Below are 18955 nucleotides of genomic sequence, written 5' to 3'. Positions count from 1 at the left end.
CCTGCCGTTCTTTTTTTTTAATGTTTATTTTTTAATTTTTTCTCATTAGTCTCCCTGCTGTTCTTGACTTCTGTCATTCCCCGTGTCCAGTTAATAAGAAACTTCTGGTGCTACTGTTGGAATCTGTCCACTTGGTGCATCTGCCATTGCCAACCACAATGGAAAGCCATTGTCACCTTTAGACTGAACAACTGCTGTGGCCCTGCCCTGCCCCCCTCTCCATGTGTACATACTTTGACAGTGTTCCACTGAAAGGAATACCCAGGTCCTGCCTTCTCCCCCTCAACTACCCCCCACCCCCCGCCCAGCTTCCCATCATCCTGAGCAACACGTGTATCATGGCCGCAGGCGAGCTGACCTGTCCCTGGGGGTCCTCTCTACCCTGACCTCGCCTTCCCAGTCCTGCCAGCGCCCCGGCTCATGCCTTGTCCCCAGTGTGTGGTGCACTTCTGTATGTCATGTAGGATTCTACTCATGGGCTGCTTCATCAGAGGTGCAAATCCCTCCACTAGGCCTGTACCCTTATAAAAAAAAAAAAAAGAAGGAAACCGAGGCCCTTGTCACATATTACACAAGGAATGCAGACCTGGCTTGTCTGCAAGCCATTCTCACCCAGCAGGGTGGACGCCCCTTGAGGGCAGGGGCTCTGTTCTGCTCCTCTTGTTTGTTTAGGCTGTGAGGCTGGAGGCACAGCTGTATGAGTGGAGTCCTTAAAAAAGGGGTCTACAATTTTTAAGGGAATTAAACTGGTAGCCAAGGAGTAGAGTAGGGATATTTTATAGACGGGAAGGACACAAGGTGCAGAACCGCAGGCGAGTGCGCCAGTGGAAATCTGTGCTCCGAACTTTGGGGGCATGGGGTATGTTTCCACGCGAGTTTATTAGGCCAGCTTGTCCAGCTATTGGAAGTTGTAGATGGTTGGGGCCAGCAGTTAATTTCCTTTGTGTTGTACCTCGAGGTGTCTTGTTTCTTTTTGGGGTGGGGAGGCGGTATTGGGGACCTCAATGCTAGAGCTGCAGTCCCTCCCGCCTTCGCTTTATGAAGGTGGAGACTGATTTCCCAACTCCCCGACACCCCCCACCCCCCAGTAAAAGGCTCCCGAGCCCCCGGGGAGTTAGGTGCTGTAGGAGCAGCGGGCGGGCGGGGGCGCGGCGTTGGCCGGCGGGCGGGGCGGCCGTGGTCTGACGTGTCCGGGCGGGATTGGAGCCGCCGCCCTATATAGCCGCGGGGGCCCGGGCGCCGGCCTGGAGGGAGCCAGCCTAGAGGGAGCGAGCGAGCGAAGGTCCCGGCTTCTTCCGCGGCGAGCGGACGGACGACGGACGGACGGACGGGTGCACCGCGGGGTGAGCAGGCCGGGGCGGGCGGCGCGGGCCGGGGTGCCGGGCGGGGGGCGGCGCGGGGAAGTTGGGGCGCCGGGCTGCCGACGTGGAGCCCCGGGCGGGGGGAGGGGGCCGGGGCCGCCTTTGGCCCCAGCGCCCCCAAGCCGATACTCCCCCAGCCAGCACAGCCACCCTCCCCCCGCGGGCGCCCCCCTGACCGGTCGGGGGTGGGGGGGCGGCTACGTGTCACCACTGCGCATGGGCCGCGGCGCTGGCACGGGAGGAGTGAGAAACTTTCCCGAGTACCGCGGCGCCGGCTCTGCGCTGCCCACCGCCCCTCCGAGCAGCCCCCAAACCCCAGTCCGGGTCCCGCTCCCTCCGCGCGCCCGCCGCTGAGGTGGGGGGGGCCGACCTGGGCCCAGGTCGGTGACGTTGGCGGCCGGGCCCTGCCCCCTCCCCTCCTGCTCCGGCAGGGGCGCCCCTCCCCCCAGCTTGGCCGGCCGGAGGGGGCAGGGGCGGGGGCCTGTCCCGCAGGGCATCCTTGGCGGTGGGGCTGGACGGGACGGCGGCACGGGGCCCAGGCAGGCCGGGCCTCACCTCCACTTGCTGCCGCCTGCGTGGTCGGCCGGGCCCTGCTGCCCTCCTCGGGGCTGGAGCGCAACTTGGATGTGCCCCAGGGTCCACGGACGAAAAATGCATTACGGAAAAGTACCGAATTTGGATGAAAGGCGGGGAGGCCCAGCGCGTTGCTGCCCCTTTAAGCCTTTCCCCGCCCGCGGGCTCGCGTGGCCTGTGGGAGGGCCTTGCTGAGGTGGCATCTGCGAAAGTTCCTCCTGCAGGATGGGTGCCGACTTCCAGAACTTGGTGAAACGCACAAATGCCCAGCCGTGTAGACTTTGTGCGGGTGGCCTTATATTTATGCTTTGTGATCTCGCAGCCATCGGGATTTTATGTTCGTATTCTCAGTTGGTTTGTGGGTCTTGAGAAGGACTTTGAAATTTTTTTTTTCCTTACAAGCTTGCTGTGGGGATAAAAGTAAATAATTTCAACTTTGGAAGAAGAGGACAGAGGTCCTGGGTTTCCTGGTGGTTTTTTGATACCCTGCATACTCAGTCCTGTCTAGTAGGTAAACAAAGCACTGAGATCTCATTAGTTGACTGAGATAAAATTCTTCCTGGACTACTACTCATGAGTTCTCTTTGCAAAAGACTTGCTCTTTTGAATATGTAATTGGCAAAACATTACAAGGGAATCAACTTATATTTCCTTGTTTATAGGCAAAAAAGTAAAATTTTTCATTTAATCTGTTGTACATTTGTTAGGACCGAGCTTCAGATGTAAGCCACGTATGCTGTGACTTCACCTGGGCACCCTGGTGCATAACCGTCCATCCTTGTGGGAGTGCCCCCCAGCCGCTGCATCCCACCCTGGGGAGGGGGCGAGTAGGAGAGAAGAGTCTTTGCTTCTGTCTAGCCTTCTTCCTTTGGTTCTAGTTCTTTCTTACATAGTTGTATTTTAAAATGTGTTTTTTTTTACTGTGGGTATTTATACTCTGAGAAACAAGACTTAAAGTCCAGGTTGAGAAGAGTTTGAGATTTGCATTGGGTGGATCTGAATGCTTGCATGGAAAGTAGTTGAGAGCAACCAAAATGATGAAGGGACTAGGGCATCTTGGGAATCACTGAAGGGGGCTGGAGAATGGGCTGAAGGACTACCTGAAGTACTCCTTCACATACCTGAAGGAGTCTTGTAGGAAAGATGGACTTGTTCTCTGTGGCAAGAAGGGGGAAGAAGGAGCAGATCTGGGCCCGACCTCAAGCCACCTGTCCTGACAGCTACACAGTGATGGAGAAGCAGCAGAGCCTGGGCCCCCAGGCAAGGCTGTGTGGCTCCTGTTCCCCGGCTTATTCAGAGAGTGGGAGAGAGTCGTCGCTGAGGTCCCTTTTGGTCCTGATTTGAGCAGCTGTATTCAACTAAGGGAGGAGCTGTGATAGCAAATGTTTGGTCTCTGCTCCTCAGGAGGAGGCCTGGGTAAGGTCTCCTGGGACTGATGGCCAGTAGGGAAGCCGGGGTGGGGAGCACACACGCCTGGACGGGCGTGAGGTTGTTGAAAGATCTCCGAGGGGTGGGCGTAGCGCTGTGGGGGACGGTTTCTTAGGTGCTGCTTTGTTGAACTGGCGGCAGGTTGACAGTAGGGCTGGGGGCACGGGAGGAGGACTGGTGCTGGCCTTTTATAAGATCTACCCCAGCGCCTCAGGTAGGTCTCAGGTCTGCACTTACACATGGATCAGCAGATCGGTTTTAAAATGGATTCTTTAGAGACAGGAGTTTGAGAAGTTTATGAGAAAAGCAACACCCTAATTTGATCATATCACACCCTCGATGTTCACCTGTGGCTCGCTGTGATCCATTCATTCCAGCTGGGACAAACTGCCGTTTGAAATCTGGAAACTAGAGACTAGTGTGTCCTGTCCAACCAGCCTGGAGTTTTCTGTAGGTCCACCCTCCGCCCTTAGCTGTCTGAGGGCCTGTGCACACATGGGGGCGTTAGAGGCTCTGCCGGTTGGGCTGTATTGAAGCCCCTTTCTTGAGCCAGTGAGGAATGCGGGGCTCAGTAGAAAGGCTCACCGGAACTGACTCGTGCTGCATGTGGGAGCTGGCTCAGAAGGGAGCCTCAGGAGCTCCTCCCCTCTTGTGTGTGACGCCAGGTGCAGGGTGGGGGCTTCTCGTCAGAAATCTGTGGCTGGAGCGGACGTGGACAGTGGCTGCACTGCGCGGGCTTACCTCGTAGCTGTCACTGGGCACTGAAGACTTGCCTGTCCAAGAAAGCAAGAGGACTGGTCAGTTAGGAGCACAGAGAAGATGGTGTGGGCGTCATGGTGGTCACGTGGGTGAATGCAGCTTCTTAGAGAGTGGGTGTCAGTGGGTTTTGATAAGGGATGTCGGCACCTGGCGTGGGAGGCTGTTCAGGTCGCAGGTCAGCAGTCAAGGGTTGCCAGGAGAGCGGGGCAGATGCCTGGGTCCTGGCTTCCCGTTGGCGCTTTGACCTGGAGCACCGCCATCCTGTTCCTAGACGGGCTAAGTGTGGGCCCCCTGGACACTGGGAACCCCGAGGCGGGCTCACCTTTTCCACCCCGTCAGGACCCACGCGTGGATGTGCTACTCTGACAGTCTGGTTGAATGGAAAGGGTTTCTTTCTTCCTTGCCTTAGTCACTGAGACTTGCGATTAGAATGCGTTGGAGGCAAACTCTTAAATAAAATAGTCTCGGTCAGTTTGTCTCCACCTTCTCCACTTGGGTCTCAGGTGCCTTTGTGTGTTTGGTGGGACTGGGGCCCCAGAGCGGGTCTGGCCTCTGGCTCATAGTACTTCCCCCATGTGACTCAAGCCCCTACATTGAGAGATTTTTTTTTTTTTTATACCACTGGTTCATGTCCCCAGCTGGGACATTTGAGACCCCACTGAGGCACCCCTGACTGCCATGAACCGTCTTCCTAGCTCCTGAACCACGCTTGTATTATGGGCAAGAACTTGGGGGTGTTACTCTCCAGTGAGGTAGAGTATTCTTGTTACTGATGGGAATTCTCCCATTTTAGCCCATGCCTCACCACTGTCATAATGTCTCCCTCATCAAGCGCACGTGGTGCGGCTGGTAACCTGCCTGGCAGCCTCACTGTCCTGAAGTCCCCCAAGGCAAGGTGACCCACCCCTTTTCCTTGGTCCTTCCAAGCTGGCCTTTGAAGGTCCTTTCCAGCCCTGCTATTTTATGGCCTGGTCTCTAAATCCCCAGTAGATTAGAAGGGACCGAAGAACTTTTATAGGCTAACAGCAAGAAGAACAAAGTAACTACAAAATACACAGGGAACTCTTAAGGACAGTAGCCCTCAGTCACCCTAAAAAGCTCTGGAGCCCCCAAGGTCCACAGTCTGTTCTAGATCATGACACAGTGTTGCAGACCTTTTTTCTTCTGGCTCAGCATAGATTAATAAGAGGAATACAGGAAAAATTACTCGCCACATAGCAGAACAAACATCAGTTTTGTGATAATTTTACTTCAAAATGGTTACATGTAAAAGGGATACACTTACGGGATTCCCTTGGGTCCCTGGAAAAGTTGCAAGTTGCCCTCTAGAAGTTCCAGATGGTTCAGGTTTTACCGTAATATGTTTGTTTGAAGCTAATGGCCTAGGGGCTTCCTTGGTGGCGCAGTGGTTAAGAGTCCGCCTGCCAATGCAGGGAACACGGGTTTGAGCTCTGGTCCGGGAAGATCCCACATGCTGTGGAGGAACCGAGCCCGTGCGCCACAACCAGTGAGCCTGCAGTCTAGAGCCCGCGAGCCACAACTACCAAGCTCGTGCGCCTAGAGCCCGTGCTCCACAAGAGAAGCCACTGCGATGAGAAGCCCGCGCACAGCAACAGAGACCCAATGCAACCAAAAATAAATAATAAATTAATTTTAAAAAAAAGAAGAAGCTAATGGCCTAGTGAAAGGGTTCCTTCCATTTTTTCCCCCCAAGCAATTTGCCTAATATTGGTATTAGTAGCCAAAGTGTAAGTAATACTTTGACCTTTTCTGGTTGAGAGGTGAACAGATCTGGGTTGTAGGATGCAGATAAGTAACTTTTCTCTGGTTTTCTCCTTGCTCCCTCTCCCCTTGTCCCACACTAGAAAAAGCTGGCAGGCTGACAGAGGCGGCCTCAGGACGGACCTTCTGGCTACTGACCGTTTCGCTGGTAAGTGTGTCTTGTCTCAAGGCTTCCTGGCCCTGGGCTGTGTGCGTGCCTTCTTCCATTATGTTTTATCCTTAAGTTCCTAATGGTTCTTCAGAGAGAATCACTGTAGCTAACCTCCCAGCACGGAGCAGTGTGTATACTTCAGGTAGATGTGTCATCTGGTTTCCATCTATTTTTAATCTTTTTTCCTTAAATGTGAATTACGTTTGCTCGGGGTATCTGAATTTGTATCTTGCTTTTCTTTAGAAATACAGAGTTTAATTTTCTTGAACTTGGGGAGGGGTCTTACTGTGTTGTAAAAATGATGAAGAAACTCACTCTTAATAAATTACTTGACCCTCTTATACTTTTTTGCCACGGTGGCACAAGAAGACACTTGGTGCAGAATTGTGTGAAGAGAGTGGGTTCTTCCTCTTTGCAGTAGCATGGGGCTCACCTGGAGCTGGAGAGAGGCAGCCGGTGCTGAGTGAGCCCCTTTTCCAAATAAGGGAGCTGTGGCTTTGAGAGCCAGAGTCTCGCTGAGCACTGCGGCCACTCAGGAGTGGGGTCCGGAGGCAGACTGCGGGGTTCCTACCCTGAACTGAGGAACTGTGTGCCCTTGGGCCTGGTCCCACCTGCTGCAAGTCCCCTCCCACACCTGGGAGACCGGACGTGGGAGAACAACCAGTCACCGCACGCCAGAGGCACTTAGACTGCTACCCCTCCTACCTCTTGCTGTTACACTGTCGCCACAGAGCAAGGGAGGCTGCTCTTCAGTGGCTCTTTGCAGCTACTGTCAAATGATACATTTTATAAGCATTAGGAGGCATGAGGATAACAGATTAACCAAATAACTGAGATAGTTGTTAGTAGAACCATCCAGATGTTGATCTGTGTCTGGGGCTGGGTCAGACATGTATTGGGTTCCATTGGGGCCCCGTGGGTGGAGAGAGGGGTGGCCCCTGGACGTCCTGGTCCTGAACCTCTCAGCTGGAGCCTACATCTGCTCTGTTATGGGCAACGGGGGGGAGGTTTTCCAGGGTGCCCCCCCCCCCCCCCCCCCCCCGCCGCTTGAGTTTCTCCTTTTCATCACTTGGTGAGAGTTTGGGAATCACCTTATGTCAGCAGTTGTAAGTGAGGAAGATAAGGTGTTGCTTGCTGGTGAAGCAGAGTGAACCCTGGGCTTAAACTCTCAGCTGAACGGATCAGGTAGCTGCGAGCTGTCTGTGCCGGACTTGCCTCTCTGACTCACCCCCCTGCTTCAGTGGCTCACCCGGATCGTGTGGACTCCCGAGATCAACCATGAGCTCCGTCGCCGTTCTGACCCAAGAGAGCTTTGCTGAACACCGAAGTGGACTGGTTCCGCAACAAATCAAAGGTGACGGCCCCTTCCCCACTGTTCTTGTTGACCGTAAGACACGGCTCTTTCCAATCCTCATGAGAGCCTGTGGCCTCTCCAGAGGTGCCTTTCAGCCCTGTGCTTGTGCGGTGGGCCAGGACCCACCAGTGCTGTGTGCTCCGTTTTGCACTACCCTCGTGTGAGGGGTGAAATTGGCCAGGAGTGGTGGATGGATCGCCTACAGTAAGATTTAAAATGTGGACAACTTTCTGGAAAGCCAGTGAATTTGGCCTTTGTGATTATTAGGATTCTTCTCCAAAATCGCTATTGCCCAGTTGTGTTGAACTGGACTCTGGGATGGGAAGCATCCCAGAGCTCTGTCGGGAGATAGCTGTGAGGATGAAGGTGGGACTCGGGCGCTGCACTGGCCCAGGCAGCCAGCCCCAGTGGGGACCAGTGCTGCCCAGGAGGGACAGTACACGAGCTGCGGCATCTGCAGGACGGTCGCTTCGGCGTCTCTAGCTCATACTTCACAGTCTTGTCTTTCCCTTCAGAGTCTGATGTGTGTGTATGACTGCAGGACAACTTGACTTGAATGCTGTTTCCATCCAAAGCCCTTCATCTGTAGTTAGATTTTATAAAATTTGTAGCTGAAAGAGTAGCTTGTTCTACCCTTTGTCGTTCCAAACATTCTTTAAAGTTTTCCGATAACTAAATTGAATATCAGTTCTTAAGTTTAAATTAATTAAAATTACAAGTGCGTTTCATCCGTCACACTCGCCACGTTTCAGTGGCTTGTCTCTCAGCAGTGGAGACCTAGACACTGCCGTTCGCTTGGGTTCTCAGTGCCTGCTGCCTGGGGCTTCCACACGACCCAACAGCCCTGTGGGGTCTGCGCCCCCGTGTTTAGGTGAGGGGAGCGGGCACTGGCAGACTGGAACAGCTCGTCACACGGAGTCTGTCTTGGCATCCAGGATAGCACGGCTGCATGGCTAGAGTCGCGACCCTGGAGTCGGAATTCCAAGGGTCATCCCTCTGCTCTGCGTGCACCTCTGTTCACAGTAGTTTTTCTTGGGCCCTGCCATTGCCGAATACTGTTTTCAGCCCCGGACCCTAGGGTGACCCAAACAGTCAGGCTCCTGCTTCCATGGAGCTGTGGTGAACGGTCGGGGCACTGTGGAGGGTGGAGCAGGGGGTCACCGGGACCTGATTTCCTCCTGTGCTCCCTGCGTTGGGAGTGCGGGGGGCAGAGATGGCAGGTCCCGCGATGCTTTCAACATGGTACATTACAGTGGGAAATCAGCTGCAATTTACCTCGGGGGGGTTCTCGCTGGCAGTGCTGGGCAGCAGCAGCATTTTGTTCTGCAAATTTAAGAGCTGGCTATGTGCCAGGCATTGTCGTGGTCGTGATTGTTTTTGAATACAGGATTGGAAGACTCTTCAGGGCCGAAAAGTCTGTGTCAAGGCCTTCCATCAAGGAGCTCACCCCATTAGGGGAGCAGTGGGGCATCCAGCGTCTGAGCTGAGGCTCACAGGGGAGGCTGTGCGTAGGGCAGGGGCGCCATCCGGATCAGAGTCTGGCCCTTCCAGTTGACAGGCTGAACTTGAGGGCGCTGGGCCTGCGGAGCGGCGGGGGCCCTTGCCTGTGACCGAGGGAAGAGGTGGGGGGTTGTCAGTGTCAACTGTCAGCAGTCAGTGCTCTCTCTTTTTGACGTTGAAACCCTCCTCGTGGTTTTTCCATCTAACACTGAAAGTGGTGTGCTTCCTCTTAATCTATGTTGGCCGGTCCAGTTGCCACTTTAAATTCAGAGGAGGAGAGCGACCCTCCAACCTACAAGGATGCCTTCCCCCCACTCCCTGAGAAAGCAGCTTGCTTGGAAAATGCCCAGGAACCTGCTGGCGTCTGGAATAACAAGATCCGGCCCATCAAGGCTTCCGTCATCACTCAGGTAGAGAGTCCATTCTTTTTTCACCTGCCCCTCCAAGTAGGAAGCAGTGGTGTCTGATGGGAGGTTTTTGTTTTTGTTTTCTTTCGGCTGTGCCGCGCTGCTTTCTGGATCCTAGTTGCCTGACCGGGGATCAAACCCCGGGCTTCGGTGGTGAAGGTGTGAGACCCTAACCACTGGACTGCCAGGGAATTCCCGGGAGGGTTTTTGAACATGCAGATGTGAGAGTGCTTTGGACATGAGAGGAGGCCTTTGGATTAAGTCGGTCTCCCCACCCCCCAGAGCTCTAGGGAAGCACAGCTGCCCTGTACCCCAGCACCCAGAATGGATGGTCCCATATGTTTTCAGTCCACTGCAGTCCAGTCTGTGCTCCAGCTGCTGGAACTGCCCTTGGCTTCCGTGTCACCAGCGTCAGCAGCTGTCCCGCTGTCTTGAATCAGTTTTCTCCCCTTGATTTTTTGGGACTCCGCTAGCCTGTCTCTGCTCCCTGGAGCTGGGGTGTTGGCGGGCTCAGTGCTCTCTCTGTGTGTCGATGTTGGGTCATGGTTGTCGACTACCACCCACGCACTGAGAAGTCCCCCTAAGCCCAGGACTCATCGCCGGCTGTAGTCTGGTTCCCCCAGCCTCCTGATGTTGTAAATGCACCAAGTTCCACATAGTGGCTCAGGCCCTGAACCACAGTCTTGTTGGTTCCCTGCTTCCACCCTTGCCTCTGCTCAGCCCGAGTCCTCAGTCAGAATGTGTCCTCCTTCACACTCTCCGTTGTCTTCTCATCTCACCCACAGGGTGGGCTGAGGGACCAGCACTCCCCCTCCTACCTCGTGGACCCCCGCTGTGCTAGATGCTCCCCGCCCCCTTTGTGAAGGTCTCCTCCCTTCCCGCTCCTCTGCTCTGGCCCCTCCCAGCATAGCCAGCCAGGTCCTTCTCCCCTCCCAGTTTGTTTCCTTCACTGACCTTGCTCATTACTGTTATGTGATGCCCCTTGCCTTCATTTGTACTTGGTTGGTGGCGGGGCAGGGGGTGTCTTCTTCACTAGGACTTCTTCACAGTCTCCTGCCCTTAGGCGCTTTCCACTTGTCTCTTAACTGCCCTCTGGGGCCTTAGAGCAGTAGGCAGGGGTGATACTTAGTGAATGAACAAACTCACGTTCTTTACTGTGTATGTTCGGTTTCTGGACACTCCTGTCTTCTCTTCTTGGTCTCTTAACCTTACCTTTTTGACCTTTTCTGAGCAGGTGTTCCATGTACCCCTGGAGGAGAGGAAATACAAGGACATGAACCAGTTTGGAGAAGGTGAACAAGCAAAAATCTGCCTTGAGATCATGCAGAGGACTGGCGCTCACCTGGAGCTGTCTCTTGCCAAAGACCAGGGCCTGTCCATCATGGTTTCAGGGAAGCTGGATGCTGTCATGAAAGCCCGGAAGGACATTGTTGCTAGACTGCAGACGCAGGTGGGTGTTCCCCGGCCGGTCCTCCCCAGAAGGGGCACTCCAGGCACTGCGGACACGGCTCAGACCCGATCCGACTCTTGCCACCAGTGGGCAGGGCCATAGAGTTTGCAGGCAGGCCAGCAATATTCAGAGCCTCCTGGCACTTTTAGTGTGAAACCACTAACTCAGTGATAGAACTAGGGCACCTCCCATTTCTGCTCTTGCGGTGAATGAACTGAAAGTTAGAGGGGCGTCCCAGAGCTTCAGACACGCAACTGAGCTTGCCCAGTTGGTGGAGTGAGGACATGCATGTGTAGATCAGCAGTTCCCACTTCAGGCTCTGAGGGTCAGTGAGTACGTGCCTTGTTAAATACACACTTCCAGGCCCCGGGCTTGGGAGATCACGAATTCCATAGTTCTTAGCAGTCTGATACCAGTTACTTGGAATTTATTTGGGAACCATTGTAATAAATGAGTAAATCAGTGATGCATTTCTCCCGAAGTAGCATCACTTAAAGGCCAAGATAAATGCAGAGGATCGTATTAAAATGTAGTATGACAGGTCTTTAGATGGGTTTAGGTGGGAATGAGGGTTCTTCCCACCTGTTGCTGAGTCTCTGAGCTTTTGGGAGAGCTGGCTCTAGATGTGGTGGTTCAAAGATGGGGAGCTGACGCAAGAGGGGCCCCAGGGGGCTTAGTGGGGAGGGGAGCACAGCCCGGTGGGCTCCCATAAATATAACCACATCCTGTTAACTCACTTACTAAAGTTAATAAAGTTAACTTCTTAATATACCCACATCAACCCAGTCTGTGTATGGTCTTCCCTCATCATCTCAAAGGCGTCCTTCCTGGTTGGATTTTTCCTCAGTGTCCGGATGAGACTTGCCCGCTCCCGCTCGTTCATTCCTCAGCAGCTCCTTCCTCTCCTCTCCTTAATGCCGTTGATTTGTTCTCGAGGGACAAGCAGGTGTTTGGCTCGTTCCACTGTCCATCGTTATTCCTGTAAATCGGAGGGTAGATCTAGGGGCTCTCGATTGCTTTCATGTTCAGCTTGTATGTTTGGCAAGAAAACGTGTGGGTAGTGCTTCTGTACTTGGTGTTGATTCCAGGATTGATCCGTAGACTCAGGTGTCTTCAGCAAATCCATCCATGGTAAAGTTCCTGACCAATCTTTTGCTTAATAGTTCTATCAACCATTGCTATCGCTGCCTGAATTCATTTGGGGTTGCAAGTGATGGCTTTCTAGTCTCTCCCTCCTCCTGAATTAGTTGGTATTCTGATGAAGAACTTCCGGGTGGGACGTGCAGGATAAATCATTGATCCTGGGCTTCCCTTGTGGCACAGTGGTTAAGAATCCGCCTGCCAATGCAGGGGATGTGGGTTCGAGCCCTGGTCTGGGAAGATCCCGCATGTCACGGAGCAACTAAGCCAGTGCGCCACAGCTACTGAGCCTGTGCTCTAGAGCCCCGGAACCACAACTCCTGAGCCCACGTGCCACAGCTACTGAAGCCCACGCGCCTAGAGCCCATGTTCCGCAACAAGAGAAGCCACCACAGTGAGAAGCCCGCGCACCGCAACGAAGAGTAGCCCCCCTCGCTGCAACTAGAGAAAGCCCGCACACAGCAACGAAGACCCAGTGCAGCCAAAAATAAATTTATTAAATAAGTAAATTTATTTTTTTAAAAAATTGATCCTTTTCCCCTTAGTTTTTTAGACCACATTGGCACTCTGGCATCTTGGGTCCATGGGTCTTCTCAGTGTCATTATGAACTTCTGGTGTGTTGATTAGTTCTTTATGCAGAAATTGCCTTGTCTCTGGCCCACGGGAGCTCCTTCAGGGAGGCACCCTGCACCTTCTGACATAACTGTTCATCTTGAACCACTTCCTTATTTGTAACACAGACTGACCTTAGCCATCTCCTTCCACAGACCTGAAGTCAGTTGTTGGTCCAAGAGTTCTGGATGTTTATGGTGGGAAGTTGCATGAGTTCAAACACATGCTTCTAATTATGGTGAAAGATGGTGGGGTTTTAAAATCATTGAAGTAATTCTCTCTGTATTGAGGTTATGCTATCATCTTGATATATAGTTAGGTTTGTTTGTTTTTAGTTTATTTTCAGTTTTTAAAAAGTACTTAAATATTCCATGATTGCAAAGTCAGAGCCCTGTGAGGTCCTCTTGGCCGCTTTCTCCCCTGCTGGGTGACCATTCTTGGTCTTTGGGGTATTCTTCCATTGTTTGGTTTGAGAATAGAAGCAAAAGGTTACCTTGCTGTGAACTCTGTTCTGCACCTTGTTTCTTCCTGCACTGCATCCTGGAGCAGTCTGCATCGAGGCGCAGGTAGTGGCTTTCCTCGTTTCTTTACACAGCTGCGCAGTGCTCTGTGGGTGTGCTGTGATTTCAGGCATTCCTCTTGATGGGCACTTGGGTGGCTTCCAGACTTTTGCTCTTAACAAATCATGCACAGTTAAACACCTTGTGCACCTGCTATTTCCTGTTTTACACAGTTATCTCGGGAGAGATTTCCTAGAAGTGAGATGGCTGGGTCAGAGGTTATCTGCATCTGTAATTTTGCCATCACAGCCAGATCCCTCCCCTGAGGTGCTGTGCGTTTGTCCTCCCGTTGGCTTTCTCAGAGCCTTGCCAGGGCCGTCAGATACTGGGACTTTCTGGACTCTGAAAGATAATTGCGTATACTTTTAATCTGCGTTTCCCCTGTGCACTGGTCTCCTGCCCTTTGCTGTCCAGGTAAAGGTTCCCGTCCTGCTCGACGCAGTGGGGCTCTTCAAACCCTGCATCAGTAACACGTTACAGATACAGTTCCCAGTTTGCCACCTGGGTTTTGATCTTGGTATGTTTTGCTGTGTGAAAGTTTCATTCTTATGTAGTCAAAATTCGTTAATCTTTTGTTTTTTTGAGTTGTTGTTAGGAAAGTTTCTTTTTACTTTGGGTCGTAGGAAAGTTTATTCTTATTTTCTCTGGTGCTTGTAAAGGTGTTCTTATATTTCAAGTCCTGATCTGTTTGGAATTTAGTGTGAATGGTGCCACAGACAGATCCAGAAACATCCTTCCCCATACAGCTATCAAGTCATTGACACCAATTTTAGTTTCCCCGCAGTGATTTGAGTGGCAGTTCTTATCACGTCCTAAATTTTCGTGCTAACTTGGGTCTGTTCCTAGATTTTGAGTTGGTCTGTCTCTCCGTGTGCTCATGTTCTCTGTTTTATCAGTAATGGTTTTATATTTTAATATCTAGTCCAGTTACTGCCACCACTCCTGTACTGTTCTCTTTCAGGATTTCCTGTCCATTCTATTCCCTTTTGTTCTACCCTTCAAGCTTGATCATCAGCTTTTTGCTCCGAGCGGTGTTAGATCACCCAGGGCTGTGCTCTGCCTTGTGGGACGCACGTTCCACCTGCTGTGTTTTGGGTCCAGCTGCTGAGATGAGTGGTCCGCCTTTCGCATCTTCTAACCATGTGTTGTCAGTATGAGTTAAAGCTGCTGAGTCCGGATCCTAATTTTTTCTTCCTCTTACGGACAGTAAGAGTTGGGTAAAGTAGTGGTTTTCCCCAGGGTTCCCCTGTGTGCAGTCATGTGCTTCTTCCTCTCCAGCCTCGTGTCGGCTCTGCTTTCTCGTGTCTCCCTCGTGGGAAATACTCCGGTGGAGGTTGGCAGTGGCTGTGGACAGTGCACGGCCTTAATGAGCAAAGCTTTCCTGCCAAATACAGCGCTGGGGCTGAGGGTGCATGTATATTTGGTCATGTTAAAAAAATATACATCCACTGATTTCTATTTTCTTGCAAATTTTTATCATGAAAGGACTTTGATTTTATAGAGACGATCATTTGATCTTTCTCCTTAGATCTAACAATATGATGATTTATAGAAATGGATTTCCTAATATTGAACCATTTTTAGAATAAACCTCATTTGCTCATAATTTATAAGCCACTGGTCTTACTTTCTGTGCTAGTTGGGAAGTGAGGGCCTTTTTCATTGCCTCCGCGGTACAATTTAACATTTCTGTTGTGAGTGTTGAAAAGTTGGCTGTGAAGCTGTGTCCTTTGGGGAAGGAGGGAAGCTGGCTGGTCTGTGACTTCCTGCTGCACTAGTGGTGGGAACCTTAACACTTGGCCCTTTTCTTTTTTTTGACATCCTCTTGGTTGATGACTGTATAGATCTAGGAAGACTGGAAACCTCTGTCTTCCTCCCAGATTTTCCTGTGACTTCAGAAAGTTACTTAATTTCTGGCAGTTTGAGGATTTGGATTATTGTCGTTTTCTTTCCTCAACTGGGTTGTCTATTTTAACTGGTTGTAAAAGAGATAGCAAGAAGAGTTTATTCCTACATATAGGGCTTATGTCTGAAGACAAGAGCATATAGTGCTCCAGAGACAACAATTCATCTGGTTAGTCAGTCTGTGCCTGCGTTCCTGCTGTGTCCTAGTGTGGTGTGAGGAGTCACTGAGCTAGGAAGCAAGCACGTACCATTCTTGAGTATTCCTGTCCTCGTGATGGCTTAGAGCTGGGCTGAGAAGACACTGAAGGAATAATCGTGATGGCTGAAGGGGTGACGCAGGACCATGGGTCTGTGTCACGTTTGAACTCATTCAAGCCTGGGGCTTGGTCCTGCTTCCCCATGCAGGCCATGTTTAACCCGAGACTGTTCTGAAGGACGGGTTGGGGCTGGCAAGGTGAGAGTAGGCAGAGGTGGCGTTCCAACCAGGGAGAATGTCGTGGGAAAACGTGCTTTTGCGGAACCTGCAAATGTTTTTGTTTTTTTGGTTCTTTTCCTGCCACAGGCCTCAGCAACTGTTGCCATTCCCAAAGAACACCATCGCTTTGTTATTGGCAAAAATGGAGAGAAACTGCAAGACTTGGAGCTAAAAACTGCAACCAAAATCCAGATCCCACGCCCAGATGACGCCAGCAATCAGATCAGGATCACCGGCACCAAAGAGGGCATCGAGAAAGCTCGCCACGAGGTCCTGCTCATCTCCGCCGAGCAGGTGTGGCCAGCCACGGGCCTGGTGTGCGTGGTGGCCTTGCCCCAACCACCGGGAGGCCCAGATCTGTGCCCTCATGGTTTCCGTCCTCCCTCTCAGGACAAACGTGCTGTGGAGAGGCTGGAAGTAGAGAAGGCGTTCCACCCCTTCATCGCGGGGCCGTACAACCGGCTGGTCAGCGAGATCATGCAGGAGACGGGGACACGCATCAACATACCCCCGCCCAGCGTCAACCGGACCGAGATCGTCTTCACGGGGGAGAAGGAGCAACTGGCTCAGGCTGTGGCTCGCGTCAAGAAGGTTTACGAGGAGAAGGTAGCAGTCAGGAGGGGGGCAGAGAGCAGCCCAGCCCTGCCCTGTAGCCTTCGAGGCCTGGACAGCTCCAGTCGCCACAGTTAGAAGGGGGCGCCTGCGCCTCCCCGTAGCTGTGAGGCAGTGGGCCAGGCTCTGCTGGGCGGCTGTCCCCACGGATTCCCACCCGAGCTCCCCCTGCCCTGTGTGCCCCTGGGCACGTGTCGCTCAGAGCTGATCAGGCCTTTGGGTGAGCTGTTAGCCTGAGTCGGTGGGCTTTGAGGTCTGACGCTGGTTCCTTTATTTGGGGAGAGGACGGGGTGTTTTTGTTTCTTCCTAGCTAGTTGCAATGATTACTCTGGGCTTGACTTAAATTCTGCAGTAATTCTTTTGAGGAGAAAGCCCAGTCCTTGATTAGTGGAGTTTCTGGGGATTGGCTGGTCATCGTCTTCACTATTCGGGGCTCACTTGCTGTAGTCGGGGCCCCGTGTCCTGCTCCCGGCCCTTCCCTCTGACACCCTCACGGCGCTCTTACTTAGAAAAAGAGGACCACGACCATCGCAGTGGAGGTGAGGAAATCCCAGCACAAGTATGTCATCGGGCCCAAGGGCAATTCCCTGCAGGAGATCCTGGAAAGAACTGGAGTCTCTGTGGAGATCCCTCCTTCAGACAGCACCTCAGAGACTGTGATCCTCCGAGGCGAGCCTGAAAAGCTGGGGCAGGCGTTGACTGAAGTCTATGCCAAGGTAACTGCTCACTGTGGGGAGACTCCGATGAGCGTTTCCTGGGACCGTGTCAGGGGAGGGCAGCACTCACCTGTCTCTGAGCCCTGGTGAGCCACCTGGCTTGGTGTTCACGAAACCTGGACTCTGCAGACCCACGGGTTTGTTTCCTGGTTTTCCTAGGCCAACAGTTTTACGGTCTCCTCCGTCTCTGCTCCTTCCTGGCTTCACCGTTTCATCATTGGCAAGAAAGGGCAGAACCTGGCCAAAATCACTCAGCAGATGCCAAAGGTAAGGAATCGTTGTCTGCTGTGTTGAGTTGATCTTCGTCATCCCATTGCTGACATTGCTTTTGTCCTGTGGCGGTGGGGGTGCCTTTGAAGACCGGGGCACCCGTTTTAAAGATCAGTTGTTGTGGGTGACAGTCAGCTGCTCCGTGGTTAGCCAGGGGTGAGCAGAATACGTTTTTTCAAATACCTGTGTCACGTCTTTGGGTCTTTTTAACCAGGGGAAGAGTGTATTGCTAAGTCTATTGAATATCTCAAGAAATACCTCATTTAGTTGCTACGGTGTCGTAACCTGTGAGTAGTTACATCTGAGAATTTCGTGGAGCAGAACTTGTATACGATTCGTGTGGAGGTGGAGTCTGTGGGCCTTTCTGCCCTCCGCGTCTCTGTCCTTCGGGCGGCAGTAGGTCCGGTAACCTTGGCAGAGAACGCGTGCGTCGTATTTCGTTCCTGTTCTGTTCAGAGTCCTGGTTCCCACGGTGGGGCTGGCTCTGTGGCGCCGGCCTCCCGGGTTGCCCTCCCCGTGCGTTGTTTCTCACCTGGTGTGTTGGGCCGGGTGGGGTCGGGGGGCAGTGGTGGTGACGTTTCACCCCCGTTGTCGTCTGTCTCACCCCCCCTCGCACACGGGGGGGGGGGGGGGCGTGAGCAGTGAGGTGTTGATGTGCTCCATGCCAGTGGTTTTGGTGGCGCACAGTGGGGAGGCCTTTGCGGTTCCCACACAGTGTTTAGTACCAAAACCGTGGTCATCCCCAGACCGCCTTTCCAACTTCTCCTGGTGTCTGTGGATCGGCTGCTGCCCCGGGAGAGCAGCCCAGGCTCGCATAGGAGGTTGCTGTGGCCGTGCCATCCCGGTGGGCCGACTCTTGTTTTGGTGCGGTAGGTCCACATCGAGTTCACGGAGGGCGAGGACAGGATCACCCTGGAAGGCCCCACAGAGGATGTAAACGTGGCCCAGGAACAGATCGAAGCCATGGTCAAGGACTTGGTAAGGTGCCCCGGGTGCTGGCCGAGTGGGCATAGGGCATAATCCTGTCACTTGCCAGTCAGACCTCACGTGGGGGCCCTGGAGGCGTGGGAGGGGGGCCCAGTCGGCAAGTGGCGAGTTCTGAAACAGCTGGAATCTGGCCGAAGTCCGGGAGAGCCGTGGGTAGACGAAACCTTACTGTGGAAGAGGGTCTTGCGAGAGGCCTGTAGGACGATCCTGCCGCAGACCCTGAAGCTGAGTGGGAAGAGAGGGCGGCCGCTGCCAGCTCCCGGGCCTTGGTTCTGGCTGTGTGTCTGCGGATCTGGGCCCAGGTCCTGGACTCTGGTCTCCAGTGTCCTGCTCTGTGCTTCTCCCGCAGATTAACCGGATGGACTACGTGGAGATCAACATCGACCACAAGTTCCACAGACACCTCATCGGGAAGAGCGGGGCCAACAGTGAGTGGGGGCAGCACGCAGAGGGCAGGTGGGGCGTCCTCAGCAGAGCGCCAGCGGGAGGGCGGCCTAGACTCCTAGCTGGGGCCTCCCCCAGGGCCGAGGTTGGCCTGGAGCTGATGGGCCTAGAGGTGAACGTGATGAGCCTGGTCGTGAAGGCATGCAGGGGGCCGTGTCCTCACAGTTCAGCCAGACCTGCTGGGGTGGGGTCTGCCATCCGCCATCCTCACGTGCGCCCCTGACCACGCCCCTGCTGGGCTGGCCAGCCCAGGCTCAGCCGCGGACTGAACCGGCTCAAGTTGGAACGTGCCGAGTGAGCGCTCCGCTTGAATCCGCAGATGTCGGATGTGTTTTGAAATCCACTGCTTTGCTCAGTTTAACTTCAGTGCCGTTCTAGGCATCACGGTGCTCACCAGTCCTGAGAACAGCTCTGTCCCCTGTGTGTGACCTTTGGTGGAGGTGAGGTAGCGGGCACCCCCCGCCAGTA

The 18955-nt window shown here is 53.3% G+C and overlaps 1 protein-coding gene across 5 annotated transcripts in view; it reads left to right on the top strand.

Annotated features, from left to right (window-relative positions):
* The window catches only part of HDLBP (high density lipoprotein binding protein), a 67366-nt gene that overhangs the window by 30208 nt on the left and 18203 nt on the right, over positions 1-18955 (top strand). For 3 of the 5 annotated variants that reach the window (XM_012533216.3, XM_033423673.2, XM_049712566.1), the window contains 10 exons: positions 5987-6051; positions 7296-7408; positions 9161-9318; positions 10550-10765; positions 15546-15752; positions 15849-16064; positions 16580-16786; positions 16946-17053; positions 17930-18034; positions 18393-18471. In XM_012533216.3, coding sequence (XP_012388670.1) covers positions 7333-7408; positions 9161-9318; positions 10550-10765; positions 15546-15752; positions 15849-16064; positions 16580-16786; positions 16946-17053; positions 17930-18034; positions 18393-18471 — 1372 coding nt within the window. In that variant the 5' untranslated portion in view covers positions 5987-6051; positions 7296-7332. Of the gene's footprint in view, positions 1-1188; positions 1344-5986; positions 6052-7295; positions 7409-9160; positions 9319-10549; positions 10766-15545; positions 15753-15848; positions 16065-16579; positions 16787-16945; positions 17054-17929; positions 18035-18392; positions 18472-18955 lie in introns of those variants that run through there. The other 2 variants (XR_007478520.1, XM_033423679.2) reach the window with 2 other exon arrangements.

Source organism: Orcinus orca, chromosome 7 (genome assembly GCF_937001465.1).
Source record: "Orcinus orca chromosome 7, mOrcOrc1.1, whole genome shotgun sequence".
NCBI classification, from domain to species: Eukaryota; Metazoa; Chordata; class Mammalia; order Artiodactyla; family Delphinidae; genus Orcinus; species Orcinus orca.
The sequence above is the reverse complement of the archived record's forward strand: the minus strand, read 5'-3'. Positions and strand labels throughout refer to the sequence as shown.